At 38.2% G+C, this 23,266-nt stretch overlaps 1 protein-coding gene across 1 annotated transcript in view; it reads left to right on the forward strand.

The window, feature by feature from the left end:
- Positions 1-19,328, forward strand: part of PPHLN1 (periphilin 1) — a 385,299-nt gene extending 365,971 nt beyond the window's left edge. Inside the window, exon 10 of the mRNA XM_053716731.1 lies at positions 18,942-19,328. Coding sequence (XP_053572706.1) covers positions 18,942-19,127 — 186 coding nt within the window. The 3' untranslated portion in view covers positions 19,128-19,328. The remainder of the gene's footprint in view (positions 1-18,941) is intronic.
- Positions 19,329-23,266: the final 3,938 nt, after the last annotated feature.

Here is a 23,266-nt window from a genome sequence, read left to right on the forward strand (position 1 = left end):
GCATACCAAAACCTGTGAGGCCATGCTGGAGCCACCAGCAGAACAAACGAGCACTCCTTTAGAATCTTGGAAATCACTCTTGGAAGAAGAACTAGAGGCGGAAAGATATAGGCAGGATGATACTTCCAAGGAAGTGACAATGCATCCACTGCCTCCGCCTGAGGATCCCTGGATCTGGACAGATACCTGGGAAGCTTCTTGTTTAGATGAGAAGCCATCAGATCTATTTCTGGAAGTCCCCACATTTGAACAATCTGAAGAAATACCTCTGGGTGAAGAGACCATTCGCCCGGATGTAACATTTAGCGACTGAGATAATCCGCTTCCCAATTGTCTATACCTGGGATATGAACCGCAGAAATTAGACAGGAGCTGGATTCCGCCCATACCAGTATTCGAGATACTTCTTTCATAGCCAGAGGACTGTGAGTCCCTCCTTGATGATTGACATATGCCACGGTTGTGACATTCTCCATCTGAAAACAAATGAACGACTCTCTCTTTAGAAGAGGCCATGACTGAAGAGCTCTGAAAATTGCACGGAGTTCCAAAATGTTGATTGGTAATCTCACCTCCTGAGATTCCCAAACCCCTTGTGCTGTCAGAGACCCCCAAACAGCTCCCCAACCTGTCAGACTTGCATCTGTTGAAATTACAGTCCAGGTCGGAAGAACAAAAGAAGCCCCCTGAACTAAACGATGGTGGTCTGTCCACCACGTCAGAGAGTGTCTTACAATCGGTTTTAAAGATATTAACTGAGATATCTTTGTATAATCCCTGCACCACTGGTTCAGCATACAGAGCTGAAGAGGTCGCATGTGAAAACGAGCAAAGGGGATCGCGTCCGATGCAGCAGTCATAAGACCTAGAATTTCCATGCATAAGGCTACCGAAGGGAATGATTGAGACTGAAGGTTTCGACAAGCTGAAACCAATTTTAGACGTCTCTTGTCTGTCAGAGACAGAGTCATGGACACTGAATCTATCTGGAAACCTAAAAAGGTTACCCTTGTCTGAGGAATCAATGAACTTTTTGGTAAATTGATCCTCCAACCATGTTCTCGAAGAAACAATACAAGTCGATTCGTATGAGATTCTGCTAAATGTGAAGACTGAGCAAGTACCAAGATATCGTCCAAATAAGGAAATACCACAATACCCTGTTCTCTGATTACAGACAGAAGGGCACCGAGAACCTTTGTAAAAATCCTTGGAGCTGTTGCTAGGCCAAACGGCAGAGCCACAAACTGGTAATGCTTGTCTAGGAAAGAGAATCTCAGAAACTGATAGTGATCTGGATGAATCGGAATATGCAGATATGCATCCTGTAAATCTATTGTAGACATATAATGCCCTTGCTGAACAAAAGGCAGAATAGTCCTTATAGTTACCATTTTGAATGTTGGTATCCTTACATAATGATTCAATATTTTCAAATCCAGAACTGGTCTGAAGGAATTCTCCTTCTTTGGTGCAATGAAGAGATTTGAGTAAAACCCCAACCCCTGTTCCAGAACTGGAACTGGCATAATTACGCCAGCCAACTCTAGATCTGAAACACATTTCAGAAATGCTTGAGCCTTCACTGGATTTACTGGGATACGGGAAAGAAAAAATCTTTTTGCAGGAGGCCTTATCTTGAAGCCTATTCTGTACCCTTGTGAAACAATGTTCTGAATCCAAAGATTGTGAATCGAATTGATCCAAATTTCTTTGAAAAATCGTAATCTGCCCCCTACCAGCTGGGCTGGAATGAGGGCCGCACCTTCATGTTGACTTGGGAGCTGGCTTTGGCTTTCTAAAAGGCTTGGATTTATTCCAGACTGGAGATGGTTTCCAAACTGATACCGCTCCTGTAGGGGAAGGATCAGGCTTTTGTTCCTTATTGTGACGAAAGGAATGAAAACGATTAGTAGACCTAAATTTACCTTTAGATTTTTTATCCTGTGGTAAAAAGGTTCCTTTCCCCCCAGTAACAGTTGAAATAATAGAATCCAACTGTGAACCAAATAATTTATTACCCTGGAAAGAAAGGGAAAGTAAAGTTGACTTAGAAGACATATCAGCATTCCAAGTTTTAAGCCATAAAGCTCTTCTAGCTAAAATAGCTAGAGACATATACCTGACATCAACCCTAATGATATCAAAGATGGCATCACAAATAAAATGATTAGCATGTTGAAGAAGATTAACAATGCTATGAGAATTATGATCTGTTACTTGTTGCGCTAAAGCTTCCAACCAAAAAGTTGAAGCTGCAGCAACATCCGCTAAAGATATAGCAGGTCTAAGAAGATTACCTGAACATAAGTAAGCTTTTCTTAGAAAGGATTCAATTTTCCTATCTAAAGGATCCTTAAAGGAAGTACTATCTGCCGTAGGAATAGTAGTACGTTTAGCAAGAGTAGAGAGAGCCCCATCAACCTTAGGGATTTTGTCCCAAAACTCTAATCTGTCAGATGGCACAGGATATAATTGCTTAAAACGTTTAGAAGGAGTAAATGAATTACCCAAATTATTCCATTCCCTGGAAATTACTTCAGAAATAGCATCAGGGACAGGAAAAACTTCTGGAATAACTACAGGAGATTTAAAAACCTTATTTAAACGTTTAGATTTAGTATCAAGAGGACCAGATTCCTCTATTTCTAATGCAATTAAGACTTCTTTAAGTAAAGAACGAATAAATTCCATTTTGAATAAATATGAAGATTTATCAGCATCAACCTCTGAAACAGAATCCTCTGAACCAGATGAATCATTATCAGAATCAGAATGATGATGTTCATTTAAAAATTCATCTGAAAAATTAGAAGTTTTAAAAGACCTTTTACGTTTACTAGAAGGAGGAATAACAGACATAGCCTTCTTAATGGATTTAGAAGCAAAATCTCTTATGTTAACAGGAACACTCTGAGTATTAGATGTTGATGGAACAGCAACAGGTAATGTAGTATTACTAAAGGAAATATCTGCATTAACAAGTTTGTCATGACATTCAATACAAACAGCAGCTGGAGGAACAGATACCACAAGTTTACAGCAAATACACTTAACTTTGGTAGATCCAGCAACAGGCAGCGATTTTCCAGAAGTATCTTCTGATTCAGGGTCAATCTGAGACATTTTGCAATATATAATAGAAAAAACAACATATAAAGCAAAATTGATCAAATTCCTTAAATGACAGTTTCAGGAATGGGAAAAAATGCCAGTGAACAAGCTTCTAGCAACCAGAAGCAAATAAACAATGAGACTTAAATAATGTGGGGACAATAATGACGCCCATATTTTTTAGCGCCAAAAAAGACGCCCACATTATTTGGCGCCTAAATGCTTTTAGCTCCAAAAATGACGCCACATCCGGTAACGCCGACACTTTTGGCGCAAAAACGTCAAAAATGACGCAACTTCCGGTGACAAGTATGACGCCGGAAATAACAAATAATTTTTTGCGCCAAAAAAGTCTGCGCCAAGAATGACGCAATAAAATGAAGCATTTTCAGCCCCCGCGAGCCTAACAGCCCACAGGGAAAAAAGTCAAATTTTAAGGTAAGAAAAAAATTGATTATTCAAATGCATTATCCCAAATAATGAAACTGACTGTCTGAAATAAGGAATATTGAACATCCTGAATCAAGGCAAATAAATGTTTAAACACAAATATTTAGAACTTTATATAAAAGTGCCCAACCATAGCTTAGAGTGTCTCAAAAATAAGACTTACTTACCCCAAGACACTCATCTACATGTAGTAGAAAGCCAAACCAGTACTGAAACGAGAATCAGTAGAGGTAATGGTATATATAAGAGTATATCGTCGATCTGAAAAGGGAGGTAAGAGATGAATCTCTACAACCGATAACAGAGAACCTATGAAATAGACCCCGTAGAAGGAGATCATTGAATTCAAATAGGCAATACTCTCTTCACATCCCTCTGACATTCACTGCACGCTGAGAGGAAAACCGGGCTCCAACCTGCTGCGGAGCACATATCAACGTAGAATCTAGCACAAACTTACTTCACCACCTCCACAGGAGGCAAAGTTTGTAAAACTGATTTGTGGGTGTGGTGAGGGGTGTATTTGTAGGCATTTTGAGGTTTGGGAAACTTTGCCCTTCCTGGTAGGAATGTATATCCCATACGTCACTAGCTCATGGACTCTTGCTAATTACATGAAAGAAATATATATATGTATGTGTGTGTATATATATATATATATATATATATATATATATATATATATATATATATATATATATATACACACACATATAGTATCTCACAAAAGTGATTTTACACCCCTCACATTTTTGTAAATATTTTATTATATCTTTGCATGTGACAAGAAATTACACTTTGCTACAATGTAAAGTAGTGAGTGTACAGCCTGTATAACAGTGTAAATTTGCTGCCCCCTCAAAATAACTCAACACACAGCCATTAATGTCTAAACCATTGGCAACAAAAGTGAGTACACCCCTAAGTGGAAATGTCCAAATTTGGTCCAAAGTGTCAATATTTTGTGTGGCCACCATTATTTTCCAGCACCACACACACACACACACACACACACACACAAATATATATATATATATATATATAAACACACACACATACATATATTATATTTTATATATATATATATATATATATATATATATATATATATATATATATCTTTCCAAAAGAGATAAGCACAGTCTTACAGCACCACATCCGCCAGGGTGCACTCCAAAAAAGCACATGCAATCCTCGTTGAAAGAATGCACTCACTGGTCTTTAGCCAAAACAAATTTTTAATTCATCCAATAGATATCAAATCAAGCTCATCCATGTGATGAGCTTGATTTGATATCTATTGGATGAATTAAAAAAAAAAAATTTCTAAAGACCAGTGAGTGCCTTCTTTCAACGAGGATTGATTGAGATATATATATATATATATAGGTATTTTAGACAGAGTGCACTCCAGATCGTAATCCACAACAGCCTTGGGTGCTATTCAAAATCAGTATAACAAGTAAACATGAAGTACTCCAAAGGTCTTATATCTTTTTTACTTTATTGTGAACGTTTTCGGGCATAAAATAGCCCGTCCTCAGACTTACAAAGTTACCCAAGGTGAGATTAAAATCCTCCACTACACACAAAATATAGACAAAATAACTCATTGTGAGGATTTTAAACTCACCTTTTATCTCCCCCTAATTTAAAATGTTGTTGTATTCTGCCCGGAATCAACTTCACCCTGCAGTGATTCAAACCTTCTCCCAGCTGATGAGTAGCAACAACTACGAAACAGTCTGTCCTGGGATGGTTATGAATCACTGCACTAACGCTAGCTAAGATTATAAGCTGTGTGAACAGCGATACTTTGGAGTAAAGGGAATCTGCTGAAAAGCAGACTGAAATAAAAATAAATAACAATAAAAAGGTGTGTCATTGTGTACTTAATTTGCATATCTTACCCAGAATCCTTTGCTGCATTTGAAACAATGTATTTCAGAGGTTTTCTGTGGGAAAACAAGCCTTCGTGCCTGTCTAGATTTGTTAATGAACTACACGAGTTATTTTCTCTCTCTCTCTCTCTCTCTCTCTCTCTCTCTCTCTCTCTCTCTCTTTATATATATATATAGACATACATATACATATATATACATATATATATATATATATATATATATATATATATATATATATATATATATATTGGATAAAAAACACACCCAAGTTAAAATGTCAGGTTTCTGTGATGTAAAAAAAAAAAAGGAGACAAAGATAAATAATTTGAGAGCTTTTCCCACCTTTAATGTGACCTATAAACTGTACAACTTGATTAAAAAAAAACTGAAACTTCTAGGTGGAGGGAAGTAAAAATAATAAAAAAAAAAATATGGTTGCATAAGTGTGCACACCCTCTTATAACTGGGGATGTAGCTGTGTTTAGAATTGAGCAATCACATTCAAAATCATGTTAATACACACACCTGCAGTACACACCTGCCATCATTTAAAATGCCTCTGATTAACCCCAAATAAAGTTCAGCTGTCCTAGTAGGTCTTTCCTGAAATTTTCTTAGTCGCAAACTACAGCAAAAGCCATGGTTCGCAGAGAGCTTCCACTTAGAACATCTCACAGTTTGAATCGGAGGCAGCAAGAGTGCATGCCTTATTTTTCAGGTAAAACGTGAAGTTCCAATTGGCTGTAGGCCACACTTAGAGATAAACGTAAATAAAATTGCTGGGGAGTGGTGCAGAGGGCTAGCAGGGTGAATGTTGATATTTATTGGGCTATATTTAGCTAAAATGAATTTCAGTACCCTATAGAAGCCCCTTTCATACACTAAACTATATTATTCAAACAGGGGCCTGTAACAGGATGACTTTTATGTTCCTTTACACCATCTGATTAGATATAACTGTGCTGATTAATCAATAGAACTTTAGAAAATATTTAATGAGCGTGAGCATTGAAAATAATGACTAAAACAGTGTTTCTGTTAAAATAAAGATTTTTGACTACAAAATAAATGTGCCTTTTTTCAGGGCTCAATCGGTATATGATTATGGCAGTCGCCAAAAAGATTTGCACACCGGATTTGGTTTTAACTGAAGGGATTAAAATAAAGTATTGCGTTTTAATTGGTCTCCTCATCTTTTGTCATTTTTTGAAGCTGTATTATGTCAAGAGATTGCTTACATAAATTTGGAAGGTGTTGAGTTTATCTTTGTAACAATGTTTGGAAAAAAACAGCATACAAAGTCATGGTTGCTACACCGGGATATCAGATCAATAATGCATCTTGTTCTGGATGACCATGAAGAATGTTCATTCTTATTTTAGGGTGTGGAAAAGATCTTATGGAAATCCATAATAGATCAATTAAATTGCTGCTTGCAAGCTGCAACGTTTACAACATTCCAAGGCCTACTTGTTAGGATCAGTTTAAGCCAGGGGACTTTTGGAGTCTCTTTTAGGGTGAGGGCTCAAATTTGAGACCTGCATTCCTCACCCATGAAAGTGGGTTTAAGTGCCGATCATGATCTTTGTCAGATTCTGGTTGGCTCTGTGCTCGTTCTGGCTTTGGGATGGTGGATGGTGGCTCTGGCTGCTGTACAGACATAGTCCTTCGAAGGTGATTCCTTTTTCTCAGGAATTCAGGCTGAGTATGTAGGCGAAAGCTTCCTTTTCTCAGGATCATTCGTGAATTGTTATTCTTCGGACGTGAGTGGTGACTAAATTCACGTAAGGCCAAGTGAGCAGCATACCCCTCACTTAGAATCTGACATTGATTCTGATATTTTTTGGCTGGGCGTCCAACAATAAATATCTGGGAGGGTGATAGTCCCAATACATTGTATACAGAAATGTCCTTCATGGAACCATAGGCGGCACTAATTTTAATGTGACACTCTTGTATTAAGTTACGGAGAAAAATAGTCTTCTGTCTTAATGGGTGATGTACAAGTCCATCTGAGAAGAATATCATCCCCTGGGGAAAGTTGTGCTGAGATAACCACGAAACCACCCTTTATTTCTGCATGTCAGGGCATCCGGTGATGTAGATGATCAGAAAGCCATGATCTTGCCAGTGCCTGACAACATCCACTGCTCCAGCCCGGGCTTTTGGATCACTTCCCATGATAGAAACACTTGCAGCAAATGAACCATCTATGCTGAAAACCACACACTCCATCTCCCGAGGAAGCACTGTAAGGTAACTCTGTGCATTGCTTTGGTCACCCCTTACAACTATTTTAATGGGGTTAACCCCTACCACAAGTCTTTTGTCTTCAGGAATGCTGTATGACACTCGTCCACTGCTGCTTGAAATCTCTGTTTCAAAGTACACCCACCTGCCAGTGGTCTGCTCCGTCATAACCAATACATCTACCTTCTCACCAGTCAGAGCTACCATGTCCAGGGGACCATACATGAACCGACCAATCAGGACCTGAGGTCCACCTTCCACAGCTGTGATATCATTGGCTCTGTGAATGGCTGTAACATTACGTAGCTTGACATGGTTCCTTTTCCGAAGCCATTTTTCCTGACGATTTGATGGGCTCATATTCATGGAATCAATCCCTTCTTTTTGCTGAATTTGAACACTCTCATATCTCATCAGCTGTCTAAGAATAAAAGCTACTACATCGGTTGACTCCCAGTAGCTGGCATGGAAAAGATGTGGCAATGCCACCGTTGGAAAGGCAGTGAGTACATCAGGACAATACAAGGCATAGTCAATGCGCTTTGTTCCCCACCAATTGGCTGTAAATGTACCATTCCTTCCCATCACCTCGGAAGCCCCAGTTCAGTGCATGTGTGTGGAGAAACAAGTGGCCGCGATCAGTCATGTGCTGTGCACAGCGGGAGCATCAATACCCCGTATATCCAGAAGCTGCAATGCGCAGAGAGCCTATAAAGCATCAGAGGGATCTCAGTTTTAAAAGGTATCAGTCAGGAGAACGGTACAAAAGAATTTCCAAGGCATTAGATATACCATGGAACACAGTAAAGACAGCCATCATCAAGTGGAGAAAATATGGCACAACAGTGACATTACTAAGAACAGGATGTCCCTCCAAAATTGATGAAAAGGCGAGAAGAAAACTGGTTTGGGAGGCTGCCAAGAGGCCTACAGCACCATTAAAGGAGCTGCAGGAATATCTGGCAAATACTGGCTGTGTGGTGCATGTGACAATCGCCCGTATTCTTCATATGTCTGGGCTATGGGATAGAGTGGCAAGACGGAAGCCTTTGCTTACAAAAAAAACATCCAAGCAAAGCTAAATTTTGCAAAAACACATCTGAAGTCTCCCAAAAGCATGTCGCAAAAGGTGTTCTGGTTTGATGAAACCAAGATTAAACTTTTTGGACAATAATTCCAAAAGATATGTTCGGCGCAAAAACAACACTGCATATAACCAAAAGAACACCATACCCACAGTGAAGCATTTTGGTGGCAGCATCATGCTTTGGGTCTCTTTTTCTTCAGCTGGAACTGGGGCCTTAGTCAAGGTAGAGGGAAATATGAACAGTTCCAAATACCAGACAATATTGGCACAAAACCTTCAGGCTTCTGCTAGAAAGCTGAACATGAAGAGGAACTTCATATTTCAGTATGACAACGCCCAAAGCATACATCCAAATCAACAAAGGAATGGCTTCACCAGAAGAAGATTAAAGTTTTGGAATGGCCCAGTCAGAGCCCAGACCTGAATCCAATAGAAAATCTGTGGGGTTATCTTAAGTGGGCTGTGCACAAGAGATGCCCTCACAATCTGACAGATTTGGAGTGTTTTTGCAAAGTAGAGTGGGCAAATCTTGCCAAGTCAAGATGTGCCATGCTAAAAAAACTCAAACCCAAAAAGACTGAGTGCTGTAATAAAATCAAAGGGTGCTTCAACAAAGTATAACATATTATTTTAGTTTTTTATTTCTACTTCCCTCTACCTAAAAGATTTTAGTTTGTTTTACAATTGAGTTGTTGTACAGTTTATAGGTCACATTAAAGATGGAAAAAATGTTTTGAAAAGATTTATCTTTGTCTCATTTTTTTTACATCACAGAAACATGACATTTTAACAGGGGTGTGTAGACTTTTTATATCTACTGTGTGTGTGTGTGTGTGTATATGTATGTGTATATATATATATATAATATAATATATATATATAATATATATATATATATAATATAATATATATATATATAATATATATATATATATATGTAGTTCATGAAAATAAGCACTCACTGGTCTGATGACGTCTGTGGCAACAAAATACTTTATTTCATGTGACGTTTCGGGACAACACCTGTCTTTTGTCAGAGGTGTTGTCCCAAAACGTCACATGAAATAAAGTATTTCGTTGCCACAGACGTTATCAGACCAGTGAGTGCTTATTTTCATGAACTATATATATATATAATCAGGAAAGATGGTGTGCTAAAAGCGGTATACGATTAAAAGTCTGTTTTATTGAAAATATTTCAGAAAACCATCCAAGGCGTTAAACTGCAGGCTGTAATCATAGCTAAGGATTCTACACCTGCAAGCTAATTTAAAGAAGCTTAGGAAAACATCATTGCTAAAAACAAACTCTTCAATATGACGCTAATGAGGGCAGATGCACAGACACAGTGGAATGAATGGGCAATTGAAAAAGTGCAAATAAAGAAAAATAATAAATCAATAAATACAGAAATACAGAATATACAATGAAACAGTACAATATCACGTCATCTCATAGTATACAAAACGCTTACATAACGCATACAGAAATGTTTGCAGTATCAAGGGATAAATAACCCGAAAAGATGGTTATTAATGGGTTGGAACAAAAAACAAATGCAAAAACAATAATAAGCACTTGGACTGGGTTGCATAGGTGTGTGTGTGTGTGTGTATATATCTCTGTATATAGATCTCAACCACAGCACGACCAACCTCCCAAAATTGTAAAAAAAGTCTAAATCATATCCACAGAGCACATTTAATAACAATGTATCGTGTACAAAAAAATTGGTATACTGTCTGAAACCTCAAGACAGGAAACCTCTTTGTAATAATAATAGTAATAAATGAAGTTGTCAACCTACTATAATTGTGATACAATGGAATAGCACACAATAAACTGGGATTGAGAAATAATGTGATAAATGGAGATGAATAAGGCAGTACATAAAATACAGAAGAGGGAGATGCACACGATATTCTGAGCTCATAGCATGTAAACAAAATCACATCACTTCCAAAAAATAATGAGATCGTACTCGGAGTTGAGCCCAAGAAGAACCCTTGTCTCAAGCTTAAAGATCCAATACATCTCCATCTTCTGCAAAAGCCTGTCTCTGTCTCCACCTCTGGGGGTAGGGCATAAAAACTCTATAGCTTGCCATCTAAGGGTACTTATACTCTTATTGTGTTGTCTTGCAAAATTTTGGACTAATGGGGTTGTTGCTTCACTTGCCTGTATGGTGGACAGGTGATTTCTAATACGTACTTTGACCTCGTTAGTAGTGAGTCCCACATACTGTAAATGACACAAGACGCAAGAGAGAACATATATTACATAAGTTGAAGTGCATTTCAAACAACAATTAATAGTAAAAGTTTCTCTCGTAACTTCTGATCTAAAACTGTTCGAAGCAATAATATATTCACATACTCAACATTTTTGTAAGCACTTATATAAACCCTTGTGTGTCAGCCAAGAACTGGCTTGTTTTGTTTTGAGGTCAGGTAAAGTAGATTGTGATAGAACATTACCTAAAGTCTTAGTTCTTTTATAGGAACATCGAAGGCCTTTTTTTTTTTTACACATATTTCCAACTTGTCATCAGCAGATAAGATGCCAAAATGTTTTTTTGACAATCTTACAAATTTCAGGGTACTGTGTACTATATTCCGTTACGAAAGTAACGCCTTCTAAATCTTTCCTCTATCACTCCTTGGAGTAAGGCTATGGCCGGAAACGCGTTAGCTTGATCTGAGGCGTGTTTTACCTTTTTTCCATGTTGTAGTTCTACTGCTTTTAAATTTTTTATAATAAAGCATTGGATTATAAGTATTTTCAGCTCCAGATTCTTGAACTTCTTTCTGTCTATTTATATATCATTTGGATAACCCCTTAATTTAAGTCTCATTCTTAAGTCTTTAGACTGTTCAATGCAAGTATCTGACAGAGTACAATTCCGTTTTACCCTAATATATTGGCCTTTGGCCACAGCAATGGGGACATGTTTAGGGTGGCAACTACTAGCATGCAATAAAGCATTGCCAGCAATAGGTTTCCGATACATACTAGTGATAATGCACCCCTATTGTCCCTTCAATACTTATAAATTCAAACAGAATGTCATCAACTTTCTTTATATAAGTGAATTCCAAGCCAATATCATTAGTGTTTAGGCAATTTACAAACTCAAAGAACTCACCTTCTATCTATCTATCTTTATATATATATACATACATACACATCTCTCACATGGACTCCGTTTGACAAAGGTCTAAGTGTAGACCGAAACGTTATGGGTTAAGGCCCTGCTGTTTCATTTGATTGGAATAAAAGGCTTGTTATTTGAATATCCTGTGTTGCCTGCTTTTTCCGGATACTGTACACACTAGGCCGTGTGTGTATTTTGGATTACAACTCTATGCAATACTTTTCTGCAGTGCGCCAGGTAGCTGGTATATTGGTGTGTGCCACTTTAGTCTCATTTGTGTGTGTATATATATGTATATATATTGAGAGAGAGAGAGAGAGAGAGAGAGATCCAAAAAAGACAACACTCACTGGGCTTTGAAAATAAAAATTAACTTTTAATGATCCAAAGTTAAACAAATTGGGGCTTTATATATATATATATATATATATATATATATATATATATATATATATATATATATATATATATATATAAAATCACCCTGTGACTTTCAATGGACTAGTGTAGTGAAGAGAACATGGCATTGTTTAGTGTACATGTGGATAAACTCCACGAATTCAACCACTGCAGCTCTCGTCATAAATAAATACTGGTAGGTTTTACAACTGGTCCCTTTTGTTTTTTTTATCACATTGATATATTTCAGGGGGGTTCTTGGTACTGTGCTAGTCACTTAGCTGTTTGATAAATTAAATAACAAACAAATTGTGTAAGTAATACCTTTATTGTTTTGCAAGCTTTCAAAGCACTATGTCTCCTAAATCAAACATGACCTGATGAAGGAGCCATAGGGCTTTGAAAGCTTGCAACAAATATATATATTTTCTTTCATGTAATTAGCAAGAGTCCATGAGCTAGTGACGTATGGGATATACATTCCTACCAGGAGGGGCAAAGTTTCCCAAACCTCAAAATGCCTATAAATACACCCCTCACCACACCCACAAATCAGTTTTACAAACTTTGCCTCCTATGGAGGTGGTGAAGTAAGTTTGTGCTAGATTCTACGTTGATATGCGCTCCGCAGCAGGTTGGAGCCCGGTTTTCCTCTCAGCATGCAGTGAATGTCAGAGGTATGTGAGGAGAGTATTGCCTATTTGAATGCAGTGATCTCCTTCTACGGGGTCTATTTCATAGGTTCTCTGTTATCGGTCGTAGAGATTCATCTCTTACCTCCCTTTTCAGATCGACGATATACTCTTATATATACCATTTCCTCTACTGATTCTCGTTTCAGTACTGGTTTGGCTTTCTACTACATGTAGATGAGTGTCCTGGGGTAAGTAAGTCTTATTTTCTGTGACACTCTAAGCTATGGTTGGGCACTTTTATATAAAGTTCTAAATATATGTATTCAAACATTTATTTGCCTTGACTCAGGATGTTCAACGTTGCTTATTTCAGACAGTCAGTTTCATATTTGGGATAATGCATATGAATAAATCATTTTTTTCTTACCTTAAAAATTTGACTTTTCCCTGTGGGCTGTTAGGCTCGCGGGGGCTGAAAATGCTTCATTTTATTGCGTCATTCTTGGCGCAGACTTTTTTGGCGCAAAAATTATTTTCTGTTTCCGGCGTCATACGTGTTGCCGGAAGTTGCGTCATTTTTGACGTTCTTTTGCGCCAAAAGTGTCGGCGTTCTGGATGTGGCGTCATTTTTGGCGCCAAAAAGCATTTAGGCGCCAAATAATGTGGGCGTCTTTTTTGGCGCTAAAAAATATGGGCGTCACTATTGTCTCCACATTATTTAAGTCTCATTATTTTGTGCTTCTAGTTGCTATAAGCTTATTCACTGGCATTTTTTTCCCATTCCTGAAACTGTCATTTAAGGAATTTGATCAATTTTGCTTTATATGTTGTTTTTTCTATTACATATTGCAAGATGTCCCACGTTGAAGCTGAGTCAGAAGATACTTCTGGAAAATCGCTGCCTGGTGCTGGAGCTACCAAAGCTAAGTGTATCTGCTGTAAACTTTTGGTATCTGTTCCTCCAGCTGTTGTTTGTACTGTTTGTCATGACAAACTTGCTAATGCAGATAATATTTCCTTTAGTACTGTTACATTACCTGTTGCTGTTCCGTCAACATCTAATATTCAGAGTGTTCCTGATAACATAAGAGATTTTGTTTCTAAATCCATTAAGAAGGCTATGTCTGTTATTCCTCCTTCTAGTAAACGTAAAAAGTCTTTTTAAACTCCTCATTTTTCAGATGAATTTTTAAATGAACATCATTCTGATACTGATATTGGTTCTTCTGATTCAGAGGATTCTGTCTCAGAGAATTTGATGCTGATAAATCTTCATATTTATTTAAAATGGAATTTATTCGTTCTTTACTTAAAGAAGTCCTAATTGCATTAGAAATTCTAGTCCTCTTGATACTAAATCTAAACGTTTAGATAAGGTTTTTAAATCTCCTGTAGTTATTCCAGAAGTATTTCCTGTCCCTGGTGCTATTTCTGAAGTAATTTCCAGGGAATGGAATAATTTGGGTAATTCTTTTACTCCTTCTAAACGTTTTTAGCAATTATATCCTGTGCCATCTGACAGATTAGAGTTTTGGGACAAAATCCCTAAGGTTGATGGGGCTGTCTCTACTCTTGCTAAGCGTACTACTATTCCTACGGCAGATGGTACTTCCTTTAAGGATCCTTTAGATAGGAAAATTGAATCCTTTCTAAGAAAAGCTTACTTGTGTTCAGGTAATCTTCTTAGACCTGCTATATCTTTAGCGGATGTTGCTGCAGCTTCAACTTTTTGGTTAGAAGCTTTAGCGCAACAAGTAACAGATCATAATTCTCATAGCATTATTATTCTTCTACAACATGCTAATAATTTTATTTGTGATGCCATCTTTGATATCATTAGAGTTGATGTCAGGTATATGTCTCTAGCTATCTTAGCTAGAAGAGCTTTATGGCTTAAAACTTGGAATGCTGATATGTCTTCTAAGTCTTCTCTGCTTTCCCTTTCTTTCCAGGGTAATAAATTATTTGGTTCTCAGTTGGATTCTATTATCTCAACTGTTACTGGAGGGAAAGGAACTTTTTTACCACAGGATAAAAAATCTAAAGGTAAATTGAGGTCTAATAATCGTTTTCGTTCCTTTCGTCACAACAAGGAACAAAAGCCTGATCCTTCATCCTCAGGAGCGGTATCAGTTTGGAAACCATCTACAGTCTGGAATAAATCCAAGCCTTTTAGAAAACCAAAGCCAGCTCCCAAGTCCACATGAAGGTGCGGCCCTCATTCCAGCTCAGCTGGTAGGGGGCAGATTACGTTTTTTCAAAGAAATTTGGTTCAATTCCGTTCACAATCTCTGGATTCAGAACATTGTTTCAGAAGGGTACAGAATTGGCTTCAAGATAAGGCCTCCTGCAAAGAGATTTTTTCTTTCCCGTGTCCCAGTAAACCTAGCGAAGGCTCAAGCATTTCTGAAATGTGTTTCAGATCTAGAGTTGGCTGGAGTAATTATGCCAGTTCCAGTTCTGGAACAGGGGCTGGGGTTTTATTCAAATCTCTTCATTGTACCAAAGAAGGAGAATTCCTTCAGACCAGTTCTGGATCTAAAAATATTGAATCGTTATGTAAGGATACCAACATTCAAGATGGTAACTATAAGGACTATCCTGCCTTTTGTTCAGCAAGAGCATTATATGTCCACAATAGATTTACAGGATGCATATCTGCATATTCCGATTCATCCAGATCACTTTCAGTTTCTGAGATTCTCTTTCCTAGACAAGCATTACCAGTTTGTGGCTCTACCGTTTGGCCTAGCTACAGCTCCAAGAATTTTTACAAAGGTTCTCGATGCCCTTCTGTCTGTAATCAGAGAACAGGGTATTGTGGTATTTCCTTATTTGGACGATATCTTGGTACTTGCTCAGTCTTCACATTTAGCAGAATCTCATACGAATCGACTTGTGTTGTTTCTTCAAGATCATGGTTGGAGGATCAATTTACCGAAAAGTTCATTGATTCCTCAGACAAGGGTAACCTTTTTAGGTTTCCAGATAGATTCAGTGTCCATGACTCTGTCACTAACGGACAAGAGACGTCTAAAATTGATATCAGCTTGTCGAAACCTTCAGTCACGATCATTCCCTTCGGTAGCTTTATGCATGGAAATTCTAGGTCTTATGACTGCAGCATCGGACGCGATCCCCTTTGCTCGTTTTCACATGCGACCTCTTCAGCTCTGTATGCTGAACCAGTGGTGCAGGGATTACACAAAGATATCTCAATTAATATCTTTAACACCGATTGTACGACACACTCTGATGTGGTGGACAGATCACCATCGTTTAGTTCAGGGGGCTTCTTTTGTTCTTCCGACCTGGACTGTAATTTCAACAGATGCAAGTCTGACAGGTTGGGGAGCTGTTTGGGGGTCTCTGACAGCACAAGGGGTTTGGGAATCTCAGGAGGTGAGATTACCGATCAATATTTTGGAACTCCGTGCAATTTTCAGAGCTCTTCAGTCATGGCCTCTTCTAAAGAGAGAATCGTTCATTTGTTTTCAGACAGACAATGTCACAGCTGTGGCATACATCAATCATCAAGGAGGGACTCACAGTCCTCTGGCTATGAAGGAAGTATCTCGAATTCTGGTATGGGCGGAATCCAGCTCCTGTCTAGTTTCTGCGGTTCATATCCCAGGTATAGACAATTGGGAAGCGGATTATCTCAGCCGCCAAACGTTACATCCGGGCAAATGGTCTCTTCACCCAGAGGTATTTCTTCAGATTGTTCAAATGTGGGGACTTCCAGAAATAGATCTGATGGCCTCTCATCTAAACAAGAAACTTCCCAGGTATCTGTCCAGATCCAGGGATCCTCAAGCGGAAGCAGTGGATGCATTGTCACTTCCTTGGAAGTATCATTCTGCCTATATCTTTCCGCCTCTAGTTCTTCTTCCAAGAGTAATCTCCAAGATTCTGAAGGAATGCTCGTTTGTTCTGCTGGTAGCTCCAGCATGGCCTCACAGGTTTTGGTATGCGGATCTTGTCCGGATGGCCTCTTGCCAACCGTGGACTCTTCCGTTAAGACCAGACCTTTTGTCGCAAGGTCCTTTTTTCCATCAGGATCTCAAATCCTTAAATTTAAAGGTATGGAGATTGAACGCTTGATTCTTAGTCAAAGAGGTCTCTCTGATTAATACTATGTTACAGGCTCGTAAATCTGTATCTAGGGAGATATATTATAGAGTCTGGAAGACTTATATTTCTTGGTGTCTTTCTCATCATTTTTCCTGGCATTCTTTTAGAATTCCAAGAATTTTACAGTTTCTTCAGGATTGTTTGGATAAAGGTTTGTCTGCAAGTTCCTTGAAAGGACAAATCTCTGCTCTTTCTGTTCTTTTTCACAGAAAGATTGCTAATCTTCCTGATATTCATTGTTTTGTACAAGCTTTGGTTCGTATAAAACCTGTCATTAAGTCAATTTCTCCTCCTTGGAGTTTGAATTTGGTTCTGGGGACTCTTCAAGCTCCTCCGTTTGAACCTATGCATTCATTGGACATCAAATTACTTTCTTGGAAAGTTTTGTTCCTTTTGGCCATCTCTTCTGCCAGACGAGTTTCTGAATTATCTGCTCTTTCTTGTGAGTCTCCTTTTCTGATTTTTCATCAGGATAAGGCGGTGTTGCGAACTTCTTTTAAATTTTTACCTAAGGTTGTGAATTCTAACAACATTAGTAGAGAAATTGTGGTTCCTTCATTGTGTCCTAATCCTAAGAATTCTAAGGAAAGATCGTTGCATTCTTTGGATGTAGTTAGAGCTTTGAAATATTATGTTGAAGCTACTAAGAAGACTTCTAGTCTATTTGTTATCTTTTCCGGTTCTAGGAAAGGTCAGAAGGCCTCTGCCATTTCTTTGGCATCTTGGTTGAAATCTTTAATTCATCATGCTTATGTCGAGTCGGGTAAAACTCCGCCTCAAAGGATTACAGCTCATTCTACTAGGTCAGTTTCTACTTCCTGGGCGTTTAGGAATGATGCTTCGGTTGATCAGATTTGCAAAGCAGCAACTTGGTCTTCTTTGCATACTTTTACTAAATTCTACCATTTTGATGTGTTTTCTTCTTCTGAAGCTGTTTTTGGTAGAAAAGTACTTCAGGCAGCTGTTTCAGTTTGAATCTTCTGCTTATAATTTCAGTTTTTTTCATTTAATCTTTATTTTGGGTGTGGATTATTTTTCAGCGGAATTGGCTGTCTTTATTTTATCCCTCCCTCTCTAGTGACTCTTGCGTGGAAAGATCCACATCTTGGGTAGTCATTATCCCATACGTCACTAGCTCATGGACTCTTGCTAATTACATGAAAGAAAACATAATTTATGTAAGAACTTACCTGATAAATTAATTTCTTTCATATTAGCAAGAGTCCATGAGGCCCACCCTTTTTTGTGGTGGTTATGATTTTTTTGTATAAAGCACAATTATTCCAATTCCTTATTTTTTATGCTTCGCACTTTTTTCTTATCACCCCACTTCTTGGCTATTCGTTAAACTGATTTGTGGGTGTGGTGAGGGGTGTATTTATAGGCATTTTGAGGTTTGGGAAACTTTGCCCCTCCTGGTAGGAATGTATATCCCATACGTCACTAGCTCATGGACTCTTGCTAATATGAAAGAAATGAATTTATCAGGTAAGTTCTTACATAAATTATGTTTTTCAATAGCCAATAAAAGTATCACTTGTAAAATGTGTTTGTTACTTTCAATATATTTCCGGATTAGTGCTGTTCTTTTTTGGGACTTATTTACACTGATTGCCAGGGATCTCATGTTCAGAACTAAGGGTTAATATGCAACTTCTCAAGTATATTCCCTTGTGAGAGGGTCATATTCCGTTTGGCTTTTTTCAAGGTTGCATTGATGTAAGTTACATACAAAAACAAAATTTGAAAACATTTGATGACTTTTGTGTTTGAATGTTCATTATCAAACTGACCTTTTTTCTGTTTTTGTACAGGTCTACAGACAGGACTGTGAGACATTTGGCATGGTGGTGAAGATGCTGATCGATAAAGATCCTGCGCTTGAAAAGTCAATTCAGTATTCCCTGAGACAGAATTTGAGTGAGATTGGAGAAAGATGCATTGAAGAGCTGAAAATGTATATTGCAGAATATGATGTAGCGCACCAAGAATTACCATAGTGTGGTTACCATAACAACCATTACTGTTGATTTTAATTTGGATTGCCTTTATTAAAATAATTTAAATATTTTGGATATTAGGAAAACATGAAATGCACAAGACAGTTTTTCAATGGTAATATATAGGATTTTGCTTGTTACAGACTATTCCTTTGTTAGATGTAAATATTTTTGAGCAGATAAAACCCAAATTTGTTCCTCTATTCTTTCAGGTTTTTTCCCCCTTGAAGAACTATACAGAGTTTTCTACTACAATGTTTCGGTGTCATATCTCCTTTACACAAATAGTGTTGCTCTTTTAATGTGTTTATTCCGTTTTACCACTAAAGGGACAAAAAAAAACAATTTTTTCTTTTATGGCAGCAGTTTTGCAGGAATTCTTTTAATAATGCTAAACACTTCTGAGCACTAGATTGCGGCAGCCTTTGCATGGTATATAACATTGGTAAAAGCATTCTTGCAAATCTCTAGATATCAAGAGAACAAAGTAAATTTGATAATAAAAGTAAATTGGAAAGTGTTTTAAACTAATCATGAAACTGAAAATTTGGGTTTCATGTCCATTTAAATATGTACTAAAAGCTTATTTAAAAATCATATTTTTTGTCATTTCAAAAAAATGAAGCTATATATATATATATATATATATATATATGTATGTATATGTTCAATCCAAAAAGCAGGCATGCACTCTATAAATGTGGTTTTAATGTGCACAAAAAAAATATAATTTTTCTTGCAAATTAAAGGCACATTTGAAAAATCCCAGAGAGTGCATGCCTGTTTTTAGATTCTATCACTATTTAGCCTGCACCCTGGTGGATGATCATTGGAGGTGAGAGTGCGCTATAAATATATATATATATATATATATATATATATATATATATATATATATATATATATATATATATATCAATAATAATGGAGAGAAGACTCAAAGGGTATCCAATACTATCCTTTGAAAGAGAGGAAAAACAGCACTCGTTATAACAATGGTGTGTGAGAAAAACCTGGTTTCGGCCCATATACAGCATCTCACAAAAGTGATTACACTCCTCACATTTTTGTAAATATTTTATTATATCTTTTCAGGTGACAACACTGAAGAAATTACACTTTGCTACAATGTAAAGTAGTGAGTGTACAGCATGTATAACAGTGTACATTTGCTGTCCCTTCAAAATAACTCAACACACAGCCATTAATGTCTAAACCATTAGCAACAAAAGTGAGTACAACCTTAAGTAGAAATGTCCAAATGGAGCCTAAAGTGTCAATATTTTGTGTGGCCACCATTATTTCTTCTGTTATGTGTGATCAGTCCACGGGTCATCATTACTTCTGGGATATAACTCCTCCCCAACAGGAAATGCAAGAGGATTCACCCAGCAGAGCTGCATATAGCTCCTCCCCTCTACGTCAGTCCCAGTCATTCTCTTGCACCCAACGACTAGATAGGATGTGTGAGAGGACTATGGTGATTATACTTAGTTTTTATGACTTCAATCAAAAGTTTGTTATTTTAAAATAGCACCGGAGCGTGTTATTACTTCTCTGGCAGAGTTTGAGGAAGAATCTGACAGAGATTTTTTACTATGATTTTAACCGGAGTCGTTAAGATCATATTGCTGTTCTCGACCATCTGAGGGAGGTAAAGGCTTCAGATCAGGGGACAGCGGGCAGATGAATCTGCATTGAGGTATGTGGCAGTTTTTATTTTCTGAATGGAATTGATGAGAAAAGCCTGCCATACCGTTAAAATGACATGTATGTATACACTTCAGTATTCTGGGGATGGTATTTCACCGGAACTACTGTGTTAAAGGTCACTAATCCTTTTAATAACTATTCTCATGTTAAACGTTTTTGCTGGAATGTAGAATCGTTTACATTGCTGAGGTACTGTGTGAATAAATGTTTGGGCATTATTTTCCACTTGGCAGTTTTTTGCTTTAATTGTGACAGTTTCGTTTCTCTTCACTGCTGTGTGGGAGAGGGAGGGGCCGTTTTTGGCGCTCTTTGCTACGCATCAAAAAATTCCAGTCAGCTACTTTTATATTTCCTGCATGATCCGGTTCATCTCTGACAGATCTCAGGGGTCTTCAAACTTCTTTGAAGGGAGGTAAATTCTCTCAGCAGAGCTGTGAGAATTCTTATAGTGACTGTGTATAAAAAACGTTGTTTTGTTTTCTTATGTACAAATTTAATTAGTGTTGTTTTTTACTAATGGGAACAAACCTTTGCTAAAAGTTGTGTTGTTTTAAAATTTGATGCAATAACTGTTTTTTCAGTTCATTATTTCAACTGTCATTTAATCGTTAGTACCTCTTTGAGGCACAGTACGTTTTTTGCTAAAAAAGATTATAACCAAGTTGTAAGTTTTTTGCTAGTGTGTTAAACATGTCTGACTCAGAGGAAGATATCTGTGTCATTTGTTCCAATGCCAAGGTGGAGCCCAATAGAAATTTATGTACTAACTGTATTGATGCTACTTTAAATAAAAGTCAATCTGTACAATGTGAACAAATTTCACCAAACAGCGAGGGGAGAGTTATGCCGACTAACTCGCCTCACGCGACAGTACCTGCATCTCCCGCCCGGGAGGTGCGTGATATTTTGGCGCCTAGTACATCTGGGCGGCCATTACAGATAACATTACAAGATATGGCTACTGTTATGACTGAAGTTTTGTCTAAATTACCTGAACTAAGAGGCAAGCGTGATCACTCTGGGGTGAGAACAGAGTGCGCTGACAATGCTAGGGCCATGTCTGATACTGCGTCACAGCTCGCAGAGCATGAGGACGGAGAGCTTCATTCTGTGGGTGACGGTTCTGATCCAAACAGATTGGACTCAGATATTTCAAATTTTAAATTTAAATTGGAGAACCTCCGTGTACTACTAGGGGAGGTCTTAGCAGCTCTCAACGATTGTAACACTGTTGCAATACCAGAGAAACTGTGTAGGTTGGATAAATACTTTGCGGTACCGGCGAGTACTGACGTTTTTCCTATACCTAAGAGACTAACTGAAATTGTTACTAAGGAGTGGGATAGACCCGGTGTGCCGTTCTCACCCCCTCCAATATTTAGAAAGATGTTTCCAATAGACGCCACCACTCGGGACTTATGGCAAACGGTCCCCAAGGTGGAGGGAGCAGTTTCTACTTTAGCTAAGCGTACCACTATCCCGGTGGAGGATAGCTGTGCTTTCTCAGATCCAATGGATAAAAAATTAGAGGGTTACCTTAAGAAAATGTTTGTTCAACAAGGTTTTATATTACAACCCCTTGCATGTATCGCGCCGATTACGGCTGCGGCAGCATTTTGGATTGAGTCGCTTGAAGAGAACCTTAGTTCCTCTACGCTAGACGACATTACGGACAGGCTTAGAGTCCTTAAACTAGCTAATTCTTTCATTTCGGAGGCCGTAGTACATTTAACCAAACTTACGGCTAAGAACTCAGGATTCGCCATACAGGCACGCAGGGCACTGTGGCTAAAATCCTGGTCAGCTGATGTTACTTCTAAGTCCAAATTACTTAATATACCTTTCAAGGGGCAGTCCTTATTCGGGCCCGGTTTGAAAGAAATTATCGCTGACATTACGGGAGGTAAGGGCCACGCCCTACCTCAAGACAAGGCCAAAGCTAAGGCTAGACAGTCTAATTTTCGTCCCTTTCGGAATTTCAAAACAGGAGCAGCATCAACCTCCACTGCACCAAAACAGGAAGGAGCTGTTGCTCGTTACAGGCAAGGCTGGAAGCCTAACCAGTCCTGGAACAAAAGCAAGCAGGCCAGGAAACCTGCTGCTGCCCCAAAGACAGCATGAACCGAGAGCCCCCGATCCGGGACCGGATCTAGTAGGGGGCAGACTCTCTCTCTTCGCCCAGGCCTGGGCAAGAGATGTTCAGGATCCCTGGGCACTAGAGATCATATCTCAGGGATACCTTCTAGACTTCAAATTATCTCCCCCAAGAGGGAGATTTCATCTGTCAAGGTTGTCAACAAACCAGATAAAGAAAGAAGCGTTTCTACGCTGCGTACAAGATCTGTTAACAATGGGAGTGATCCATCCGGTTCCGTGGTCGGAACAAGGACAAGGGTTCTACTCAAACCTGTTTGTGGTTCCCAAAA

This window comes from Bombina bombina, chromosome 6 (genome assembly GCF_027579735.1).
Source record: "Bombina bombina isolate aBomBom1 chromosome 6, aBomBom1.pri, whole genome shotgun sequence".
Lineage (NCBI taxonomy): Eukaryota > Metazoa > Chordata > Amphibia > Anura > Bombinatoridae > Bombina > Bombina bombina.